The sequence below is a fragment of the Micropterus salmoides genome, unplaced genomic scaffold, assembly GCF_014851395.1.
Source record: "Micropterus salmoides isolate LMB-PRFRI ecotype aquatic unplaced genomic scaffold, ASM1485139v1 Ms_hic_scaffold_6, whole genome shotgun sequence".
In the NCBI taxonomy this organism is placed as follows: Eukaryota; Metazoa; Chordata; class Actinopteri; order Centrarchiformes; family Centrarchidae; genus Micropterus; species Micropterus salmoides.
In genome coordinates, this window is record NW_024044348.1 from 18313234 (window position 1) to 18338648 (window position 25415).

Here is a 25415-nt window from a genome sequence, read left to right on the forward strand (position 1 = left end):
TACTCTCATCTCGCTCGCTTTTTTGACATACTGCGTAACAGATGACGTGACGTTAGGTCCGCGTAGCAGGTCTTTGCAGATAAGGTCAACTTTTATGAACTGTAAAATGCTCACTATAATATGCAAAAAGTTAGGAACCGATAAGCAGGATCGAAATGCATGTGTCTTAACAAAACAACGATTCTTGGAAATTGGTAACAGTTCCAACCAGTTCTTGATACCCTACTGTAGAGAGATATGCACAATTCAAATAATCATTGGTGGTGGTTAGACCCGGAGGTCTACTAGGGTGGTATCATATCCACAGGGTTGAAGAGGTATTTACTTGCAGTGCGAGTGCCTTCGACTCCTGGGGTATGCTAATGAGATGTGAAGGGGGATAGATGGATGAGAAAGAGCAGCAGAGGATGAAACTCAGGGGATAAGGGCAACATCAGCTGGATGCATTACCTGCTTTCCTTTGTGTGTGTGTGAGTGTGTGTGGGAAGAGGGTGGGTTAATGTGAGACTTGACTCAGCTGGTGCAGAAATCATTTTTCACCCCCCCATGATCCTAGCATAGTCATCAGTCAGCTGTTAGGTCAGAGCCCAGTGTCTCACACTTTCCACTCATCATCTGATCAGCATTTCCTGTTTAACTTGCTTACAGTCATCCTGCATAGTAAAATGATATAAAAGTAAGCAATTTTTTGGTGCAATTTTGTTGTCTTTGGACGCTGTTGTCCCAGAAAGCAGTGTGTAGTGGAAACATAAAATTTGTTGTTGCAAATCACTTCCTCATCCCTTTCTCTTTTTTTCCTTACTCACTACCATAATTCCGCCTTTGCGCTCCTCATTCCCACCTAGCCTCTTGCTCACTCTGCATGCTGTATATTGCCTGCATTACTGCAGAGGGAATGGAGCAGAGAGGGCGTCCAGTTTAGGCAAGTGCTCTGACGGCAAAGCTCTGCTGAGGACCGCATACATTAGAAGAGGGCAGGGGAGAGGTGAGGTGAAAAACAGTACCACCACAGGGAGGGAATGTGAGAGAAGAGAATTTGATATATATATGGGTTATGGCTAATGCATGGTACCTGTAGTTTTTCTAGGTGCTCTGGGGCCTCTTACATGATGTACCCGTGAGGTTGGCTGGTTTTAATAATACCCATCACAAGCCTAATGCTCTCGGAGACAGGGGACAGTTCAGTGATTGCATGTATTTTTAGCTCCACCTCCGCGTAGCAGGTCTTTGCAGATAAGGTCAACTTTTATGAACTGTAAAATGCTCACTATAATATGCAAAAAGTTAGGAACCGATAAGCAGGATCGAAATGCATGTGTCTTAACAAAACAACGATTCTTGGAAATTGGTAACAGTTCCAACCAGTTCTTGATACCCTACTGTAGAGAGATATGCACAATTCAAATAATCATTGGTGGTGGTTAGACCCGGAGGTCTACTAGGGTGGTATCATATCCACAGGGTTGAAGAGGTATTTACTTGCAGTGCGAGTGCCTTCGACTCCTGGGGTATGCTAATGAGATGTGAAGGGGGATAGATGGATGAGAAAGAGCAGCAGAGGATGAAACTCAGGGGATAAGGGCAACATCAGCTGGATGCATTACCTGCTTTCCTTTGTGTGTGTGTGTGAGTGTGTGTGGGAAGAGGGTGGGTTAATGTGAGACTTGACTCAGCTGGTGCAGAAATCATTTTTCACCCCCCCATGATCCTAGCATAGTCATCAGTCAGCTGTTAGGTCAGAGCCCAGTGTCTCACACTTTCCACTCATCATCTGATCAGCATTTCCTGTTTAACTTGCTTACAGTCATCCTGCATAGTAAAATGATATAAAAGTAAGCAATTTTTTGGTGCAATTTTGTTGTCTTTGGACGCTGTTGTCCCAGAAAGCAGTGTGTAGTGGAAACATAAAATTTGTTGTTGCAAATCACTTCCTCATCCCTTTCTCTTTTTTTCCTTACTCACTACCATAATTCCGCCTTTGCGCTCCTCATTCCCACCTAGCCTCTTGCTCACTCTGCATGCTGTATATTGCCTGCATTACTGCAGAGGGAATGGAGCAGAGAGGGCGTCCAGTTTAGGCAAGTGCTCTGACGGCAAAGCTCTGCTGAGGACCGCATACATTAGAAGAGGGCAGGGGAGAGGTGAGGTGAAAAACAGTACCACCACAGGGAGGGAATGTGAGAGAAGAGAATTTGATATATATATGGGTTATGGCTAATGCATGGTACCTGTAGTTTTTCTAGGTGCTCTGGGGCCTCTTACATGATGTACCCGTGAGGTTGGCTGGTTTTAATAATACCCATCACAAGCCTAATGCTCTCGGAGACAGGGGACAGTTCAGTGATTGCATGTATTTTTAGCTCCACCTCAGCAGCCCAACACAGCCGTAGCGGGAAAGACGATGTTTTGAATGAATGAATCGACGCCTCGGTGCACAGCAGAGGACGTCAGCAGTAGCAGCACTACCAGCTGAGAGGAGTACACACACACACAGGCACCACTGAGAAGAGCAGCGCACAGCACAGCGAATCACAGATCTGCAGCTAACATGTTGGGCCAACCAGGACAGTCAACCTTACACGTCCCTTACAAGAGGCAGCCAGGGAATCATGCGACTCACAGGTGTGTATCCCAGCCCCTCTCCCAACGCATATGTGGGATTGTGTTGCTACGTAGCTACTCAGGAGTTTGTCTGCTAAGGCTTTTCAGCAGCTGCAGGAGATAAAGTGCTTCAGATATCATGTTGTTAAGTGTTTGTATGTGCAGGCAGGAGAATTTACATGTATGCTGAGAAGTGTCTATCGTCCGTTGTGTTGGCATAGAAGGCAGCTGGCTTTTTTGCTTTTACAAACCTTTGAATTGCCTTTGGGGAGTGCAAATATATCATGTGTAATGATATATGTAATGTCTAATGGAGCAGCCTATACAGGAATAAGGACACAGAGAGGAAGAAAGAGAGAGAGATGCTCACTGCAATGCCTCATGATCACAGGTCACTGACTGCTGTGTTGATGTCAGCAGAACTGTGATAACTCAGGCTGATTATGATACTGTTCTATGTACATGGTTAATGTGGGATGCTTCCATATGTTAGACTGTAGTGGAGGTTTGATGCAGTCCTCCCCACCTTTCCGTATGCCAGAGATACACTCCTCAAAGGAATGCACTTGTTTACATGAGTTTTCTTTTCAATGATTGGCACAGCTGCTGTTAGTGCCCAGACACACACAGGCAGACACACAGAGATATTGTGTATATAGACTCACACATACAGTGTCACATCCACTGCATATATTACACTTTACCATGCACTTGTGGACTATTTAGTTTTCTTTTTGCTGAAGTTGTATGTTGTTTGCACTCAAGTAACACCACCATGAGCTCTCTAGCAGTGTTATGTTAGCATAGACATTTCACCCATCAGCATCAGAGTGAACTGAACATGTATGCTTGCTGGTCTCCTATACATTATCATGGAATTAAATCCAGGGATTCACCAATACACCTATGGTCATATTTACAGGTATATAAACCTACAGTTTAACAGCTAAGCAATTCTTTGGTTCATTCTGTCATTCTTAATTAGGATGTGACATGGAAACCATTCATAGACCCATGCAAAAAATTTCAAGCTTATTATCATTCTGTCAGGGTCTCGATGTCAGCCGCAGCAATAAGGTTACTTAGCCTATTTATCATTCCTGCATGTGCTCCCTCATCGGTCAGCCCTCCTGCTGTGCTCTCAGCCACAGGCAGTAAGGCTGCAAAATTTTAATACAAGCAGCATAGAAGCTGGTTGACTGTTTGGGTCAGCTTTGAATCGATATTATTTTCATGTCAGGATATATACAGTAGCTACATATATAACCTAGCTCATTTTCAACTAACTTTAAAGACTGGGTTTGTCCAGTCTTGCGTGGTGGTCTGTAAATAGATTATCTAATGGTTGAGTTTAGCTTGGTGTGGTTCTACTCAGGGTGCTGGCCAACAACTGATTTGGTGTTTCCAGTCATTTTGAGTACAGCCCGCTCACACCCAGCCCAGCTCATCCTTTCCATTTCATCTCTCGACCGCAGGGTGAAAAGTAGCCGAAAGACACAGTGCTTCACTTAAATGTTTAGCTGATATCAAGGTCATATCTTTGTGCCGCTTTAAATGGCTGGGCCACTTCAGTCTGAAAAATTACACACCTAAAATTAGTGCAGGGGATGGAATACCCATGGAGGGGAGACAGTATCAGAGGAAGGAGATCTCTCCTTAACCACAAACATTGTGCACATTTCCAGGGAGACATAATACTTCTAAGAATAGACATAGTGATGATACCTAACAGAAGGTTGAGGTATTTGAAAAGGTAGTACATTCTCTGTAAATTAAGACTGTGACCTTTTAAATTCCCCAGACTGTGATTTAGATCAGCTTCTGTGACTGGGATAGAAATTCTAGGTAAGGGACTGTTCTGGTAAAATTATGCTGGCCAGTTAAGAGTTTTAGAGCTGTGCACCAGATGTGGCCTACCTTCCTCCACTGATGCCTGACTTAATAAGCCTCCCAAGTCTCTACAAGCTCCCCCCACACTCTCAGGATACAGAGATCTAAAAATAGCCCCTAAATTCAGTTACCCTCTGCCAGTCATGTGGAACCTCATCTAATTAATTTAATCCATCTGTTTAATTTGCGTGATAAAATGATAATGCGATAGCCTGCTTGCTTTAGCAACCATGAGGGACAGATGGGAGTGCGCTTTAAATTATTAGAGCTGTTTTTATCATATATTTTATATTCTAACAATGTGTATTGTGTTAAAATAAGGTGATCAGGTATTTTATATCACTTCTGTATTGGAAAAAATGGTATTCATGTGTTCTGCCTGAGTAGGGGAATACCAGTGATTAAATAGACAATTTAGAGGAAACAGACTGTGAGAGAAACCTGCGGTGCTTTGATAACTTTCTGTACAAAAAAAACGTGGAGCCCTCTATACTGCTACTATACGTCATAATATAACAAGACAATGACATTAAACAAATCAGTTTGCATCCTACTATAGATAAGCATTTGTGTTTTTTGGGCCACTGGGGCCGCCACATGTGGTGCCTGCGTATTATTCATTGCCACTGAGCATTGCAGTCATGGAGTAGCTGTGTTGCCTTAACCCTGTGTATCACTGTAACAAAGCTCCCCAGTGGGAGTGTGTTCAGTGGCTGCCTTTGCACTGTGGTGTGTGTCTGCTCAGATTCTGTAATGAGAACTGCAGGAGAGAGGTCCAAGCTTGGAGCCAGACCGGACACAGTTAGCTCCAAGCAGAGAACAGACATCACACACACACACACACACACAAAAAGAGCTGATTCAGGCTGTTTGTCCTGCAAAGAAGGGATTATGAGTGGAAGAGAAGGTAGTTGCCAATCTTGATGAGAAGTCAAAAACATCTTTGTTTTCCTCAGCTGATAACATATTAAAGATGTGATAGACACTGTACACACTGAAGCAAACACTGTTGCAAAGACAGGCCTGATGCAGTAAAATGTGCTGCGTTAAGCTTTCACACCCTCAGGGCCAACATTCTCTGCAGCAAAATTTACCAGACTAATCAAATTTCTCTCATCCTGTAGCTGTTGTATTTTGCTTAAATGTGATGACTTTATCGTTTACCACTGTAGCAAATCCTAAAGAATAATGTAATGTAATCAAGGGTCTGAACAATAGATTTGTCTCTTAGTACGCTTTACAGCTCATTTTACAGCAGTTGGATAATTTGATACATTCCTCAACTGTCATCTTGCTAACAAAAGCTCCCCAATGTTAAAACAAATCTTTGATTTTTTTGTGCGTGTGCCCTTTTATATGTGTGTGGCGGATGAGGGTTGGGGGTAGGAGGATGGTATTTAGTGGTGGGATGCCATAATAATGCCTCTGACATGATTGTGTAAAGGATTTAGACATGTTTCACAGCATGAGGGATAGCTGAATCCGATTGTTGGAGGATCCAGTGGCACTTCCTCTGCCCCTGTGCTTTTGGACAAAAGCACTGTCACGTGACATGGCTTTCATGCAATTGTATTGGAAAACAGGGATTACCCTGATTCAGATAATGTAATCCTTAAGGATATAATAAAATTCAAATATGCCTGTTTTTCTACATTACAAGAAGAATATGGTAAAAGAGATGACAGCATGAAAACATGGTATCTTAACATACTTTCAGGACTTGGGATGGACGTTTCCTATTTGTTATTATATAAATGTATTATATAATGATATAATTTCATTATATTTAAAGAAGAGGTAGATGACAACAGTTGTATTTGATCTTATTAAGTATAGTTACCCCGACATCCAGCTCTTACAGAGGTGTTTTCCCAAGAGATCTGTGGGCCGGCTCCCATTAGACAATTTACTTGCAACTTTGCAACTCACACCTTCCTGTGCCATTCTACTCACAAATGTCATCAAAGCTATCTACCTAGCTACCTACACACACTAGTCACTTACTTAGTTAGTGACTAGCTAGTTGTATGGTTTCTTGTTCAAGCATTCAGAGTAGCCATCTCAACAATTCTCTGCATTTTTTTTGCCATGCTTGTCTGTTAGAATTTTTTTTGTGATGTTTGATTTATTTTTGATGTTGCAGGATTATGGGGATCAGAGATCAGATAGATAATCTGAACATGGACATATGCAATTTGTGCCTGTGGTTGTGTGTGTGTGTGTGTGTGTGTGTGTGTGTGTGTGCTCAGGGCTCAGGGGAATGTGTATGACAGATTGCCTAACTTTGGCTGAATCAAGACATGCGGCAGATCTTTCATTTGGTACTGTAAAACCTCAGGGAGCAGGCAGCTCTTTTGACAAGGAAAAATGCTTGGAGTTAGTCTTGCAAATGATAACTGCTGCTGCATGGGACTTGCATTGACAACCTGCAGGTAGGCTATCATTGTTTTGATAGACTTTACATTCTATGTTGTCCTGTTACATACATATGTACATACTGTTGTATGTGTTTTCGATTGATAGGGAATCAATTGGGAAGGTGCACATGGCTACCTTATGTATTGATGCATAATCATAGTCAGCCCCGAGCCTCAAAGCGCTTTGGAGGCTCATTTGTGCCATCAGCCATCAGGCTTCACAGCACCAAACTGACAGATTTGTGCCTGATTATATCTGAGACATTTATCTGGTTGTAAATGTTTGTAAATAATTATTATTGATTGTACAGTGTAAATAGAGTGTTGATAGTTCTAAAAAACTGCATCTGTTCTTTTATATCCCTTTGTGCTGCTGTGTTGACCAAAATTTTCCCCACGGGGGATTAATAAAGTTATATCTTATCTTATCTTATCTAGTGAAAAATACTTACTCACAGATGTAAGCCATTCTGCTGCACAATGCTGATACCTTGAAGTGAGGGCCCTTGTCTCGGTCTGCTCTTTTATTAAATGGCCTTATGAATAGTGACTAGAAGGATTATTGTCTTTGATCAGAAAACAAAAGCTGACCATATGTTTCTTGACTTTTGTTTTGTAACTCTGGATTCTGGACGTTTTTACTTTTCTAATGAGCGCTGATTTTTTGTGTTATTCTGAAGCACAACAAAATCTGGCAAAATATTGGCTTGATCTTTGGTTTTCCAGTTGATGGACAGTCTTGCTGTGTTATAGTGCTTTGCTATTCTTGAATGCTGTGTTTTTTGATGGATGGTAGATTAGATGGAAATATGGGGTGTGTACAGGATGTCTAAGACCTGGGAGGAATTAAGTCTTTCTGTTGCTATTATGTCTATCTGTTTTGGTTCATAAGTTACTCAGATGTGAGCTATATAATATATGTGTATAAGGACAATGAGGCTGAGAAGGAGTGGGGGACCCAACATCTCTTTATCTTGTCTGATTCTTTCTTGGTTATTGTTCAGAACTTCAAGCTCTCTGATATTCCTATGCTGACAGTGTGATGATCATTTTGCTGGTTAAGCCTCCTACACATGGGTGGAGCTCCCTGAAGGGATTCAAGGGTGAGTCGGTCAAATTCAAACGAATTACTACTTAAGTCTCTGTCTTGGGGATGTAATAAAAGTTTAATGAGTTACCACCATTTCACACTATGAGGTGGTCTTCATTGGTTAAGTTTTATTAAAAATAGAACAGACTGGTTTTCGTTATTGGTGGTTTGGTTGCCTTGTTATCTGTCATTATTTTACATTAAGATTGCACTTATTCACTACTACAGTGCTTTAAGATTTTGCTGTGCTCTGTTGTTACTGTACAGTAAGGTCTCTTGATGGTTTTGTTTTGTTTAGCTACAGATGACAGCAGTGTCAACAAGGCTTGCAACACAACATTCCCACTGGTCTGTCTTGCTTGGAGCTTGCAATTTCCAAGCCCTCCGCCTATCTCCTTCCTGATTTTCAGCTTTAACATTCCCCCGCACTTCACATCCTCTTCTGTCCTACATTGCACAGATGAGTGATTAGCTATGTTTGGCTTTGAAATCTGGGTTGGACTTTGCTGCTGAGATACAGCATGCAGCACTCAAGCAGATGCTCCAGTTCAGTAACCACATGCAAAAGTGTCCAGTCTCAGGTTGTGAAAGAAAAAAATATGTTTAGATATAATAAAATATATATAATTATATTTGTTTTAATGATTTTGAGTAATTTGAAAGGGTAATGAGCAGTCTCAGACCTTAGTAGACTAGACCGGAACATAATTACATGGATTTGATTACATTAATTCTATTTAGCGACCATTGCTGATCATCCAGCCAGCTTTGATTGTTGGCAGTTGCTCTCCATGCTTCATTCTCATCAGGTTCCCTCAGTATGTGTCCCTATTTGAGAGACTGAGTCAGTCGAGATCTCCTTCATCAGGACTGGCAACCTTTTACCTGACCTGGAATCATATGCTTGGACCCAGATCTCAATCTGCTTTCCCAGCCGACTAGCTTGCCTCTCAGAAAGCAACAGCTTGCTTGCTGATTCTTGTCTGCTGCAAAGGTCAGATAGTAGAGCTGGGCTAGAACCTTCTGTTCAGTGGTGGTGTGTCCTGATAAGTCATATGCTATCAGCTAAGCATATTTGCTGACAAAGTGCTACTACAGTAAATATTCTTGACAACTGATGAGAAACGCGTGCTTTAGGTGTGCTAAGTGTGTGAAATGTTCCCATTTTTGCAGAAGACAAAGACGAAGATTTCAAATAAGAAACCGCATACTCCCACAGCATACAGTAATTCCAGTTTGCGTGCTTTTTTTCAGCAGACTAAAACTATCGGTGAATCCTGTGCTGCTTTGCTACAGCACAGTTACAATGCTCATGCTTTGCTCTGGCAATGTGTAGTAGCAGTAGCAGTACTGTAGCCTAACAGATCCTGTTTGGACAGTAACAAAGGACATGCAACTGTTATTGTTCTGCTAAGTGCTGATACGTTGTTTTCACTTTGCGGTGATGATCAAACTATGCTTCATCTTTCATGGTCAAATTCCATAGTGTCAGCCACTTATTTATATCTCCTTCTGACCTATAGTGGTTGAAAGCCATGCATAGCACCCATGGAGCCTCTGGAGAATGGAGACAAGTTCTTTAGCTCATCTGAGACCTTTGATCATAAAGCTTGACTCTCTGAGGCAGAGGTGTGTCTGTATGTTTGTGTGTGTGTGTGTGTGTGTGTGCGTGTCAGTGAATGGAAAAATGCCTTTGAACCTCCCCTGCTGATCGGATGATCACAGCGGGGTAAGGACTGTGGAGAGAGAAGAGAAATTGGCTATTGAAGATTTGATTTGTTTTCGTTTGTCAGCTTATCACTTTTTCAGATGGTCTGTTTATAAGAAAATGTGCTGTCATTAGATGATAACATCCATGTACAAGGGCTACAATTGACAGAATCCCCCGATGTCCCTGATGTGCCTTGCAGACTGTCCGTCATCTCAGTTAACACAGGTATGTGATGCTTTTGCTGATTGTTAGCTTTTGTCACGGTAAGAATTAATTTGCTTTGGGAAATCTTCTTTCCTTGTCACTAAGATTTTTATGTAATACATCAGTTTATATCATATTAATTCCAAATGCAGCGCTGCATTACAGACTAGAACAGAGAATAAAGAGTATCCCACTCACCCTTACTTAGAACTTTTAGATTTGCCCTTTGTCAGGTTTGTAAACATCCACCATGGATGTTGGCACAGTGGATAAGACACATGCCTTTGGTGTGGGAGACCCAGGTTTGATTCCCATTGTGACATATCCACCAGTTTCCCTGAGCACTGGAGCACTTGCTCCAGAGCCATAGGGTCACAAACTTTGCTTTCTATTGAGTTTTATGATCTTATTTCTCTTTGACCAGAAACAGTAAGTTGTTCAAAAGTTGCTTTATTTAAACATTAAATAAAGCACTGTTAAGTATACCAAACAATTTGTCTACTTCGCATATGCGCTTCCTGAGAAGCTGCCACTAATGGTTGGTTTCTCAAAACTAAACCTATTAATAGGTTGGGTATGCACACTAATAAATAAAAGGACATTTAGTAACGCCTGGGTTGAAAACCAGTGAAGCTGTCCTTTAGAATCATACCTAATTTTAAATTCGATTAAGCGTGCAGCAGTATCAAACAGCTCATAGCCTTTTTTTCCCAGCACGCATTCCTGCAGAACACACTCATACATTGGCACACTTCTGGCTATTCTTGTTAGCACAAATGAAGAGACGAAATAAAGACTCCTGGTTGCTCTTGGTCATCATTATTCAGTGAGTAAGGTGCAAAATAAATCTGTGATATTAAATATTGACCTAAAGCTGCAGGGAACCTTCATTGATTTATTCATTGTGTGATGCTCGCACCAGAAAACTTCCCAACTTTTTTCTTTGTCGCAGCATATCCCTGTTGCTATCGATGTCTAAGATAAGTGCCTTTGGAAGTAATTTTATTGTCATGGTCGGAGGCATTATAAAACTCCAATTTATTTGATCACTCTTTATAAATATTTATCAGTCAGCTAAATTTGTGCCAATAGGGCAAAGGAAGTGCTGATGTGCTCACAGTCCTGAAGGTATCCATCTCTCGCTAAGGCAATTTTCTCTCCTGCTGCAGGCAGGTTATAACAAGTTTATAACAGTGCAACCAAGAGCTAACCTTCTTGTGCACATGATATTAATATGGGTTATTGGCTCAGTTTGTCTTTTTTTGCTGCCCCCAGAGAGTTTGGAAAATATAAGTTCCAATTGAAAAGGCATGAAATGAGATGGAACTTAAGAGCAACACCTATTTTTGGCAGAAGATTTTAGTTCCCTGATTAGGATTCAGGATATCAAGATTTTCACCTAGGGTTTCATTTCAGAATTAGTTTCTCTGCATGGAGAGTAGTGTTTCTTGCATCCTAATTCCTTATTATTGGCCCAACACGAGTCTTTCTTGCATTCACTGCAGTGCAATTAGCTGTTGCCTTGCTTATGTTTTTGAAAATCGTGGCCTAAAGGACCATTGTGACAGCAATGAAATGTGCTGTGTCAGAACAGTGTGTGTGTTGAATATTAAGAAGGGGACAACTCTTTCAATTTCTGCCAAACCCTCTGTCTGACAGGGTTACTACAGACACTGGCAAGTCCTTGCACCTGTTTCTGCTCTCCATTGGGCCTGTTTGAGCCTGTCTTTGCCACTCTTTGCCCAATGCTGTTTGAGTGCTTTGCTACTGGCTCCACAAAAGCAGAGCTTAGACTAGCATTTTGCTGTTCCATTGATGCTATTTTAGATGACTGTACATGCAACTGTAGCACATCTGTTCTTTTGTTGTAAGGTTGTAATAACTGTCTCATACTGTCATCTCAGCTTGGAATTTCTGCTGTTGAATACATTGATACATTGAAGATGATGATGATGATAGTAGTGAATGAGTGCAATGAGAGGAAAGGGCCAGCCAGTCAGTGTGAAATGTGTTTGGTCGGCTTCCCTCATTTCCATACTGAGTGACAGTGGAATTTCCCAGTAACTCTGTCTAGATAATTTCTTCACAAATGTCTGGTAAATGAAGCTGAGCGAGGCTGCTGCAGTGCTCTGCTATGAATTTGATAAAGGTCAGTCAACATGTGCAAATCCTGCTGCTGAATGCTTATCTCCTTAATGGCTCCCTGAGTCTAGATACTGTGCACAAACCATTGTTAATAAGGCTTGATTAATTTTGCCTGCTAGGCCTCGGATGCTACAGGGTGTTTCTAGACGCCCATGATAGCTCTCTCTCACCTTATAATGTCCTGTCACACATTCCCACTGCCTGGGCAGGGTTGTCATACACACAGAAATGACATTACAGAGTTCAGTATAGGTTCATGGCACCTCATTTGACCTCTCGTGTTCATATCTGTAGCCCCTCTCTGATTTGTTTTTGTCTTATTTTTTGGATTCTGCTGAAGCATATCATGTGTGTGCACTGATATTAATGTTACAGCTGATTGAACTGGTCTGGAAATAAAGTAAGCAGCCCAGCTGAAATTTTCTCTGGTGATTAGTTACACAACATTGATTTGACTTTTACTTCATTCAGAGCTACAATGTCAAGCCAAATGCAGGCTATTATATGACAGCTATTACACCGCACTGGTACAAGTGTTGACTATGTGTTCAGCTGCACAGGCTCATCTTCAATCAGTGGATGCCTTAATCATCAACTCAACCTTGACCGTAATGTTACTTTTAAATAGGGGTATTGATGTCACATTAATGACAACATATGTAATCTGACAAAAATAAGAAATGTTCTGCCTTTTCTAATATATACTTTTTTGCAACTAAGTTTGTTGTAGATAGCTGATTATGTATCATATAGTTTGGAGTGTGACCTAGAAATAATTATAGACGTTTCACTGATTACTTAAAATCATTTGATTAATATCAGCACTTAAAAACTTTTGATATCATTATATATTCTTGGCTCTGCATTATTCTTTCTCCCTCTTGAGTTTTCAGACACCACATTGATGCTGTGATGGTTATTAATAAGGCTATATGGAAGGAGACAAGAGGCTCTTCTTGTCCATGTTGACAGCACTGAAAAGAATTGCTTGCCACAAGAGCTCTTGTGTCTGTGCTTCTCTGTGGGTTGGAACTTGTTTAAGTTGTAGTTTATTACGATGTCTGAATCTTTTTAAAATCAAAGATAAGGGTCATGAATTAAACTGCTTCTAAATTGAAAATGTGTGGGGGCAAACAACTAGGGGCAAAACAGCAAACTCAGATCTCTGCTTTTTTAGCTTCCCTAATCCTTGGTTGTCTATCAGATTCAATATTTACCACAGGCCTACTGTATATTGGTACCGCCTGCTCCTCTGGGCTGCATTCCTCAGGATTAGTTTCAACTCCCTCTTAGCATAGGTCACAGGTCAATGTTACTGTTAAACCAGTGCTTCAAAAAGTAGACACAAACGACCCTGAGGTGCCCTTGAAGGGGCCCAAGAAGTTCTGTTTTACAAGTTGCAGTATATTTCCGGATCCTGGTTTAAATACTCTAGTTGATTGTTGTGGTCATTATTTAAGTAGTTGTAAGGATCCAATACACTGACGACTGCACAGAAGATATTTAACTAAAGCTGATGTGGATGCTGCAGGTGCGTGAGTGTGTGTTTAAGAGACTTCACTGCTCACTGTTTTTTAGGTGAACTTTAAAAGTATACATGGAACACCTAATGTGTATTGTAGAACTATTGTATAGTAACTGAACTGAGTAAAAAAGAGCCGTTTGACATTTTTCTAAAGACTGCATTGATGACCAAGGTACAGTATGTCCACAACACTGGCTAACTTCTGTGCTATTTCCTTGTAAGAGATGATGTTTACCCAGTTAAATTCTGGTAAAGAGGGTGTGAGAGGTGGAGAGAGGGAAGTAGAAAATGGAAAAAGAGGAGGATCTGATAAGCAACTGAGGTATTCCCCTGATGGGAGGGAGTTACATCTCTACCATCCGCCCAGCAAGTGTGGGGTGAGACTGTCAGACAGCGCGCTTGAGCAGGAGGAAGCAGAGATAAAGAGCTCCCCCTCCTGCTTTTGTCCTGCTGGCTCCACTTCACTCTGCTCTTTGCGGATGCAAGCTGCTACCAGAGACCCTCTCTGCATCTTCCACCTGTGCTGATAATGCCGAGAGGGTTTCCATGACCTGCAGCACTGCAGCGAGTCTAGCAGCTGATTCATGATGATTCACTCTCTCACAGCAGGTGAGACTGTCTCCACTGTGTGCATGTTACACAGAGTATAATAAGTAGCAAAGAGAGATCTGTGCTAGTAGTGGGTACAGTTTTGGGAATTTTCTTTCTTCCCATTGGGATTTTTGTTTTCTAAAGGGGTGGTGTTAATAGATACAGGAGTTGAGGCTATAAGCGGATGGTGTGTTGCCTGTCTTTGATGTGTGTTTCTATTGGTGTGTGAGAGAGAGAGAGAGAGAGAGAGAGAGAGAGTAGAGAGGTGTTCAAACCACAGCCGTGCCCCAGCCGGCCCTGCTGCCAAGACTTAGCCCTTGTGTTGGATAGGGATTACTTTGAGCCTCTTGTTTTGCTGAAAAAAATTGGTATGGCATGCCAGGACTGAACTGTGTACTCCAGTTGTTGCAGCATTGAGAGAGAGAGGGCTGCTTTGAGCTGCAGTGCTGCTGATTTTCAAACCTTTCTCAGGAGTAGCTTTGGCTGAAATCAAAACCAGGTTGCCATTACATTCTCAGGTTACTCACTTTTCACGGTTTGCATACTTTACATCAAACTCAACTTTAAAATCCTTAATGTGCTTCTGTAAGGGTCTATAAGGATAAAGTTTAAACTGGTAACTGGTAAAATGGTGAACTGGTATTTTTACTTTATATATGGTACTTTGTAACCAAGAGCCACCTCTTTTCTCAGCTAGGATTGAGCTCAGCCTTGTTTACATTGTCGTAACATTTCTACTGTAGACTGCTACATCGAGAAAAGACCCCGTGAGGCTCTCTGCAAGGAGAGATGTCATTCTTTCTTGTCTTTATCTGGCCTGGTGGAAGCAGAAACTCTACTTGACCTGATGGTTAGTGTTTTGGGGCCCTGTAACGTGCCAGTGGTATAAGACAGTGCCTGTTTTTGGAATGAACATTTCCCCGACCCTTGATCGGTGTCTAACACTGAACGTCCTTTAGGATAAGTACTGTACAGTGACACAACATATCTCTAGTGTAGAAATGTTTTGTTGATTCTTTCATCTTTCAGTCTGTTGAATTATTATGAGCGTATGATACCAATGAACAAATATTTGGTGTCAGTGGTTTCTTTTTCCAATTGTTACATCACAGTATGTGTAGCTGTAGAATAAGAAAATGGAATAATGTAAGGTTTTTGTAATAGAGTGGTAACTTGTTGTATAGTAAGTCACATGGCTTTATTATTATCATATAATGAAAATAGAAGCTAAATAACCTGAATAACTGAATGCATGTTGGTTTCATTAGATTTATTTGTGCAATAATAAATACTGGAAGCATCTCTTTTATAGGTTGAGATGTAAGTTATAGCTTGGTATTACTGTATCTATGTTTACACCATATCCTCATGGTGTATTTGACTAGTTATTGATTAACATTGCTGTGCTTGTGAATGATTCACTTGAAGATTGACTGCACACAATTCAGTGTGATCTAAATCATCGTTCAAAACCTTGAATAATGTATTATGACAATCCATGTTTTATGCAGAGTCACTACACGGTATCATATTCGTGACATTGAACCCTATTAACTACATCTGACTGGCTGTTTCTCCAATACACAGTGTAGAAGGCACTGTGCTACAGCTCATCTGCAGCAGCAGTTCATTTTCCCCTTTGGGACAATATTATCACAAGCATTGATGGAAGCTAGTTTTCTCCAAACAAACAGACCTACTGTGCTGCAGTGTTTATACACAAACTGGGGATGCTGCAAATTCCGTGACAAATAGTTCAGAAGTAATGTGGCTAAAACAAAAGCCTCAAAGAATGCAGATTCCTAATTAACAGGGGATGCTGGTGCAGTGCTGTGTGTGCCCAGTGCAGCTCAGCAAATTATGAGTTGTTACCAGGAACAAGCCTGGCCAAGCCTGTGTGTGTGTGTTTGTGCACAAATATCATCAATAGCTGTTTACACGTGTATGTGTAGGTTTTATGTATTGTTTATATTTGATGCCATGTTTTTTGTGTGTGCAGAATCACTCAGCATCATTCCTGTTCCATACGCCCTCTGAACTTTTCTGAAATGTCAGCTCATAAATCTTTCTACCCTGCTCAGTTTGTCTCCCCTCCCTTAGCTGCATGGTGATGCAGTGAGGCACCACTTTCTGTTTGTTTCATTCTGCACATTTATAGTACTGACGTTGTGCAGCTGTCCTTCAGAGGACTCAACCCTTACTGCTGGATATATAGTAATTTCAATACCCTTGGTACACTTTAAGTTAGGACAGTGTAAACATGATATTCGCTATGTGCTTATCTGTACCCATGTGTACGTTTATGAAAAAGCAGCATATGGATTTAGATTCTGCACAGCAGTTTCTTCTGTTGAAGAATAGTACTATAGTTTTTCTGCTGTAATAAATTGTGTATGGTGGTGATGGGAGAAGATAAGAAAGGGTTAGGGCGGATGAAATACAATACTAACAAAAACCAGACTTGAAAGCATAATATTGCAGTTCAGTACATTAACACACTCACTGCATTTTTTCAGCAAGCCTGAATGGGACAAAGACAAGACAGCTATCTCCTGATTATCTACACCTGAGTAGAGAGAACACACAGGCCTTTGCTTCTAAATATTCGTAATGGCAGAGGAGTTGCCAGTGCTGGAAATTCTTCCATAACATTACATTGCATAGTGTCTCTACAGAACACATGTTTCTGAAGCTCCACATTTTTATATGTGCATACAAAATAAATAAATTGAAAAAGTCTCAGATGCACTAAGGATTAGAAACCCAGCAGCGTCTCAAGGGATGTGTCACATTTTGAAGTGATGATGGATGCCAGCACTGAGTGCCAGTGGCCACTAACTAATCCTAGATAGCTGTACACCTTAAAGTCCCTTGGTAGTAGTGTATAGTGCTTTCTGTATAGTGAAAACTATAGCTAAACACAACAAGAAATTGAATGATTGAAGCTTAACCTACCACGATCGTTAGATGATAAGGTTGGGAATCAGATCAGTACATTAGTGATTAAAAATGGGTTAAATGTCTCTTTATAAAGCATAAGAAATATCAGCCAATTACAGTATGAGAAAGAAGTAGAAGTAGAGACTCTGCTTCAGTGTGTCAGACCAGGGCTGGTCCAGGCAGAGTCATGGTGGAATATTTCAATCCTCTCACCACCAGCACCACTAGCCATTTGTCTGTTTCTTATTCTATCCTGTGACAGTAACATGCGTTCATGCTCTAGTTAATGCAATGAATGGCCCCATCTAACTGAAATCAATAAAGCCTGGTGAGCTGGCTATGAGAGAGTGCTGATCCCTACACTTTGCGTAAAGAATATGAGCTGTGGTTCCCGACCTGGCTGCAATGCCACCATAGATTTTTTTCCCAGTTGACTGCGGCGTTTATTGAAAGCTAAACTATTGTTGTAACCTCAACCAGCCGCCACATAGAAGTAATGACTTGATACTAATTTTGTTTTCTCTCCGTCCTCTGTCCTGCAGCCACAACTTGAGGACTACATCATTTCGGCACCCTGTCACCGGACAGATTTCCCCTGAAAACACAGAATACACACTGCAAGACAGGTTAGTGTTTTGTTTTTTTCCTGGAAATGATGCGTATACTGTATGTTTCAATGTACAGATACTGTAGGTTAGTTCAAGGTCATTCAGTAGGAGTACAGAAATAGACAGTGTAATTGGCCTCGCACCCTCCCTGATGAAGCATGTCATGTGATGGGTGGGGCACTGAGAGGCTACTGTCATAGTCGCAACACAAAAGGAAAGGACTGAAGAAGCCTCTTGGATGGGGGGCCAAACATCAACCAAGTCCAGTTGCTCACTTGTCAGAGAGTGCTTTGGACTCTCAGGTATTATTCCTCAAAGTTTTGCCTTAATAGGATTTATGGTAATGCTAGTATGGTAATGTTAGCTGACACTAACATGTGCTTTTGACAGTGTTCATATCACATCTGGAGTCATGAATCGGTCTCATCAATCAGCCAAGTTATGCTTATGTTGGCTAAGCTTTATTTTCTTTGGCTATTTTTCTCAATGAAGATGAAGTCATAAAAATGGAAACCTGCCTGTGTGATTCTGACTTGGGCATTAATAGAATTTCCCCAATATTTGTATGTTCCAAGTAACTTTAAAAAACAAAACACTTCTTTGACAATAAATATTGTATGTTAAATATCAATATGCCACTGAAATTTTGAGAGTTGGAACTGTGCTAGAATGGCGACATTGTGTTGTTTTCATTAACTGCAGTACATGTACATTGTTTTATTGTATTTTCATTTTATGTCATTGTGTGAATCTTATCCTGCAAAGCCATCAAAGCTGTATGGCAGGCAGAGCACAGTATAAGGCAGCAGTTGTCTGATTGTATTTAAGCTGGCTGGTGTAAGATGATCATGCATAGCTGAGATTCCACTATAGGCAGCAACAGAGACAAGCATGTGACCTCCACATTCTCAGTAATTAAAAGATGTTCTCTTGAGGAATGTAAAACTGATTGTTATTCATCTGCATCCTTGACTGTCATTAATTTCCTGAACCTTTCCATTATTCCTAGTTCAGTTCTGTTGAGCCATGGATTTACGTACTAACAATGGGCTTTAAAGTTAGGTGGCCATACTTGCATATTTTCAACAGTGATAGAGAGATTATTTTACTTTGAAATAAATGCCAGTCATAATCTCTTTAAGCTATCGTAAGAATAGCGTAAGTTTTATGCCTTTCTCACAACAACACAATAAGGATGTCATGCAACTGACAGGACAAGGTTAAGAAACCTAGTCTTTGTATATACAGTAAGCATAAAAAAGTTGTGTATACGTAATTAAAATTTTCATTATTAAAGGAACACTCCAACATATTTCTTAAATACTGTCCACTGTCCCTTTGATCTCTTGAAATCACAGCAGTCACCTCTGTGTTGGCAACTACTATAAGAAAATAGTTCAGCTTACAGCAAACCAATGGAAGGAGTTCAACCAAAATTATACAGCCAGGGCAGGTACACTACTAGTCAAAAGTTTTAGAACATCCCCATTTTTCTAGTTTGTATTGAAATATACAGTAAGTAGTTAAAGTCCAGTGAAAAACCTTAAATGAAACCTTAAAGTAAGCAGCAAACTGCAAACGTTTTTTTCACTGGACTTACTACTTATATTTTAATACCAAAAGTTTTCTAAAACTTTTGACTGGTAGTGTATGTCCTTAAAGACTCCACTCCATGTATTTGAAATAGATCATCACAGCTGGTCAACCTATGTATAGATCTGTTGATCTATCTTTCTTTTGCTCATCCACCTTCGCTGTTTCCCTTTTACTTTTAGCAAACACCAGCTTTAATTGCTAGTTACATACCCTACAGTATTTTATGTCGTACGTTATCCATTTTCAAGCAGCTTTAAGTAATACAGTTATGTGTGTGGAGTGTTCTAGTTTTAGCTCAGTCTTAAGCTAAGACGATGTAAAGTTATTTAGAAGAGGAGATGATATCACAAATGCAGCTTTGGTGCAGATGTAGGTCACTTCAGTAACACTGTAGGTTATACAATGTGTTTTAAGTGAATTGATTTAGCTATTTTAACTCCAGCGTCTACTCCAGGATACTTTTTCTTCTAAAACAACTTCTGTTTACTTTATTGCCGTATTGTTGTGACTCTATCTCTTCCACACTTCTTTCATAATGCTGTTGTAGAGTTTAGTGGAGGGTGTGACAGCTGGGGGTGCAGCAAATGTGTGCTACCCTGGTATGACCTCAGTGTGCTTGCAAAATGTTGCTTCTGTTCACTGTCGTGGTGATGTTATGGGCTTCGTTCTGTGTATAATGAGATCTGGATAGGAAGTTGGTTTCTTCCACGAAACTCTGACTCCCTTCCAAGTAAGGAGAACCAACATCATTGTGTTCCCTGGAGAGCCGTATCGGATTGAGAACAGAGCAGGAAAAAGAGCTTCAGGAAGCCCTTCCCCATAGAGAGGTCGATCAGCCTATGCTTTTCTGGCCTGAAGGCTTTGACTTTGTTGTGGATTATCACACTATGATCAATTCGTCAACTCTTCTCATGGACACCCACTGCCTGAAAGGATTAAAAAATGTCAAATATGCCCTCATTTCCATCATAACAAGAGAAGCAGGGAGATGTGGCGCTTAGTCTCTTTCCCCCTTCTACACTTCGTGATGTGAAATATCGCTCCTCTTCACCACATGCCACAACAAATCTCCCGGAGAACTATTCCAATGACAGTGGTGGTAAACAGTATGAAAGCTTCACATAAAACAGCAGAGTCCCCTTGATACGACAGAAACATCCTGTTAAAATGCTGGCTGCTGTCCAGGCTGTGAGTGCGGATACTGTACATTTTGTTCCACATGGTCTCTCTCTTTTCCCCCTTGTTTTACTAGCATTTTTTTTTTTTTTGCTTTAGTCTGTGACACACATCTCTAGATTATCTCCTTTTCTTTATCTTCAGTGTAGTGCGGAACACAAAGCAGGAAAAAACAACAAGGTTAGTGCTGCTTTTAACTTCTTTGCGGGACAATGCAGGGGGCCTGTGGCAGTGTTGTCAAAGAGACAGGTCACCAGGTTTCCTATTGTAAGCTCACTCTTGCAGTCAGGGAGATGCTCTGCCAAGTACTGGACAGTTGCATGTCAATTATACTGGTTGACTGGCTGCAGAAAAGGTTGCAGAGGTTTCCCTCCCTTATAACATCTTAAAAAGTGATAAATGTTACTTTCTAGGCCTGTGGGAGGGAATATGAACAAATGAGTGAAACACTGGAAGTGTTGCATAGCAGCATGACTGTAGTTGATGAAATGTTCTAGGTTGTGTTAAAAGATGGTGTTATTGGTGCTATAATGGCAGGGGCAGACCCTTTTCCTAACAGTGCCATTGTTGCTTATCAGTTGTGCCCTTCTGGGTCACAGTTTCCTAATTTTCAAATGGCTTTTTACCATTTAAGCAAGCAGTCATCATCTCGAGGTGGTTCCACGGGCATGTCAGTGACTTAATTTTAATCCAGTGCTCTGCACATCTCAAGATTTAAATCAGCAGAGCACCTTTAGAATGTAATATTACAGGGGGTCTGCAGGATTTATGGATGAATAATCTGCATGTTGTTTCTTAATCAGCACAAGCATTAAATTTCCAAGAAACGTTTGTGGGACCCTGTTAAATCAAATTGATCTTCGCAGTCACCAGTGTTCCCGTTTGCCTCTGTGGTATTCTGTGCTGAAGGTTGGAGCTGTTTTTCCACTTCATTTCATTAACTTTTAGAAGCAAGTGTGTATGAGGTGTCACACAAGTAGTTATTGGTACAACATCGGGCAGCCCCTGTAGTAAGTTATATTGTGACGTAATTTCTTATTCCCTCTCTCCAGTGTCTTTAATGTATAGTTTATATCAAGAGTTAAAACCCAAGCCAAATGTTCAAAAGTCATCAATCACAGCTAAATTGGCCAGAGTAGAGTGAAGAAAACATGCTAAACATTATTTTTTTTCGTTTTGTTGAGTAATGTATCACACAGGTTTGGCACTGAAGATCTCGGGGCACACTGCAAATAAATAATCCTCTACACACGATTGTTTTCCTTTACAACTGGACTTTGTAGCTTTGTTTCCTAGATTAAGAAACACAATGACAGTTCAGAATGAGACTTTCTGATCATTATAACAAACAATGACACTGACTTTGAAACCCTAGATCATGAGGAAAACTCCTGTTTGATGTTATTAGTACTACTATATTAATATATAAATATAAATAGTGTAGTCTTGTCATAGTCTAATCCTCCAACCTACCAGCACCTGACTGTTGTTGGCTGTGCATGGGGAATTTCTTGTTTTATTAATATAAATTTATTCAAAAATCAAGAATTTACACCTCAAAAGGAAAAATAACTCTAAGAAGACACTTGTACACTCATTAGATTTAAACACATAGCAAACCTCTGTGGCTATGCATGAAACAATTTTCCAGCTGCCATGTTCTAAACAAATCAAGCTTAACATGTGGATGATATGTCATTGATAGATTTACCATTGCAATAAAATACTTTGCATTGTTTTACCAGAAATGTACAAATTGTACTACGGTTGGTTGAGGTCCAAAATACCTCGTTTAAATATTTCTATACAAATATGATGATGCCATGAGGAAATGGGAGGTGGGATGTAGACTCCTTAGCAGCTGTCCAAAGATAGTGTGTATGTGCGAGTGTGCGCGTGTCATATGGCTTTAATAGAAGGCTTTTGGGGCAGGGGTTACTTGTTTTGTGCCTGACCAAGTGTCACTGGAGCGATTGGAACCCTGTTCCACTGTTAACACATCCACTGCAAAGCCATTGGTTGTGACAGGTCGCGTGGCGGTGTCAGGAAATAGTCATATCCTTTATATCTGAAAGCTCAGCACAGGGCTTCGCTCTCTTTCCCTCCTTGCGATAAGTTTGTCTGAGGAGAGAAGAAATATCAGTATCCCATGCTTCTCACCCTGTCTCTACTGATCTTCTTCTACGCTACCTTCTCAACTATAGGTTAGAATACCATATGTCCAAGTCAGCGGCCAATCAGAGATCCCCCAGCATGGTCACGGAGTCCTCCAAGGCTGTGACCTCAGTGGAGCCCACCTCAGGGTCAAAGGTGAGCATCAATGTTTCTCTTCTCTTTGATCTTAACCATTTATGTTGCGTATGTTTTACTTGTGTTAGTTTAACTTTAAAAATCTAAAAACTTTTAAAAGAAAATTAATCCTAAAACAGAATCAAAATGTTTTTTCAGGTTATCTTATTTGACATTTATTGTAGTTGACCAAACATTTCTTTTTAGGGTAGTAAATTGCTGTGGAGCTTTCTTGATGACCGTTAATGCTCATGTTGATAAACTGGTTTAATAAATTCTAAAAGACATTATCTCCTTCTGATTAATGGCCACGGAGAGCAATTTTTCAAGCATAATAAAACTCAAACACACATCCTGTGGGACTGGACAGGGGTGCGGTGTACAGTATGAATCTTTGTGACAGACTCGCTGTTGTTTCCACAGTGATCGTTAAAATATTTGATGCAAACATGTTTTGTCAGTGAATATGGGACACACCACAAAACCATGATAATGCTACCCCTGGAAGCTACTGAAAGTCCCACTTTACTTTCACAGTAACCAAACCCGTTGACTGTTTTCCAGCACAACACACTTCAGCACTGGAATAAATTTCAACTTAACATTACAAGTATTGCTCTGGCAGACTTGAACTTTTTACTTGCTGATATTTTTTACTTTCTTGTAGCGCTGAAACGATGAATTTGTTGATCTACATAAAATTGATGAGCCACAATTCTGACAAAACTGATTAATAGTTAACATATTTTTTAAGCAGAAGTACCAAATATTTGCCTCTTAGATGTGAACCTTGTCTAATATGACTTGTGAACTGTTGATCTGAAAAAAAAACAAGCAATATTGAAGACGTTACCTTGGAGCTTCTGAAGTACATTCTTAACTAAATTCTGACATTTTATTGACCAAATGACTATCATTGGGAAAATTATTTGCTAATTGACCGATAATGAAATAAAATACTGCATGGTGATATTTTTTCTGTGTGACTGTGTAAAACGTGTCACATTTATGACTGAGAATTGGTTATGCATATTTGTCTCCTCAACATTTGTGTCTTCTTTTAGCCAGCTGATCAACCCAACAATCCCAGGCATTTCTGCAGAAAAGCTGCTGAGATGATTTAACTTTTACAGAGAATATCAAATCTAAAATGACCATGTCTAAAAATATGCCTGATTATACCCCCCACCCTTGTGTAAACAAATTTAATGTTTATCAGTCTTTAACAATATTTGGAAAACTACTGGTAAAACAAGCCAGGTTGAATTTAACTGATATTAAAAAAGGATTTGGATTAGCAAGATAGCTTTGCTAGCATGAGAGCACTCTTGTGGGGACCGTCCCCCAGTTTGATATCCACTGGTTTACACTGTACTACTCTATTAATTACTGTATGTTGCCTCAGGTAAGCAAAATAAATTGGGTTGCATTTCCTCACCAAATACGTCATAAGGAACTCTTCTGGTTTCTCTTTGCTTTCTGCAGGGCACCAGAGGTACGGGGAAAGTACACAGTTTTGGCAAGAGGGATCATTCTATTAAAAGAAACCTCAACATCCCAGTGGTGGTAAGAGGCTGGCTCTATAAACAGGTGAGCTGGAGTTAAAGAGTCAACACATGTTCAGATATGTCACATTATGGGATATCAGTCCCAGTAGTCACATAATCAGGGATTACCTTCCTTGCAGCAGGCGGCATTCTTCTTCAAAAGGATAAACAGGACAGTTTACATCAGTGTTATTTCCTGCTGTTAATTGTATTAGTTGTCATTTTATAAGTTGTGGATAAGTTGTCATTTTGTGTAGAATCTGATGTCCTATTAACTGTAATATTTACAAAATTAGCGCTCAGACTACCCTTAGAAAACCATTTTAATTTGGTTTGGGGTGTCTCACCAGAGCACATAATCCTAAAAAGTATGAAACAAACAAAAAAAAAAAGAAACAGACCAGTCCCAGAGTTAGAGCTACAGTACGGAGTTAACGGCTGCAGCTTTGTTTCAAATGCTGCAAGAAAGATAAAGCTTAAATTAAACTATTGTTCTAATTATATTCAACCCCCTGCTTGCTGCTAATGAGTGCTGTATTCCAAAACTTTTTAATTAAAATGTGAATTCAAATTTGTTCCTGTGAGGAGGCTTTCTAAATACACTGTGTGTTGCATTTCCCCGTTCACCTCCAGGACAGCTCTGGAATGCGACTGTGGAAACGGAAGTGGTTTGTTTTGTCAGACTACTGCTTGTTTTACTACAAAGGTGAGTCTGTGAAAAGTGCACTCGGCCAGGGTTTAACAGGCAAAAAAGAAAATGGTCTTGATTGTTAAATCAGACATACAAACCTTCGGTGGTACATTTCTCGATTAATGACAGCCTATAATGAGATGTATGACATATCTTGCTTTCTCTTCCTTCCACTTCTCTTTCCTTATTGAGTGTTTTATAATGGGATGTAATCTGTGCTTGTGTTGCCAGAGCACCTACTGCCTCTCCTCAATTAATCACGCTGAATAATAGATAAACCACAAGCCACCTCGTGCCACACGCTGCCACATGGCCTCACCCATATGTCACAAGAGTGACCCATGAATTATACCTCACTAATTTTCCTGCTGTTCATAAATCTGCGGTCACTCGT

At 40.4% G+C, this 25415-nt stretch overlaps 1 protein-coding gene across 1 annotated transcript in view; it reads left to right on the top strand.

Annotated features, from left to right (window-relative positions):
- Positions 1-25415, top strand: part of plekha7b (pleckstrin homology domain containing, family A member 7b) — a 74001-nt gene that overhangs the window by 20335 nt on the left and 28251 nt on the right. Inside the window, 4 exon segments of the mRNA XM_038701184.1 lie at positions 17657-17740; positions 22699-22804; positions 24269-24373; positions 24964-25036. Of these exon segments, the coding sequence (XP_038557112.1) occupies positions 17657-17740; positions 22699-22804; positions 24269-24373; positions 24964-25036 (368 nt within the window).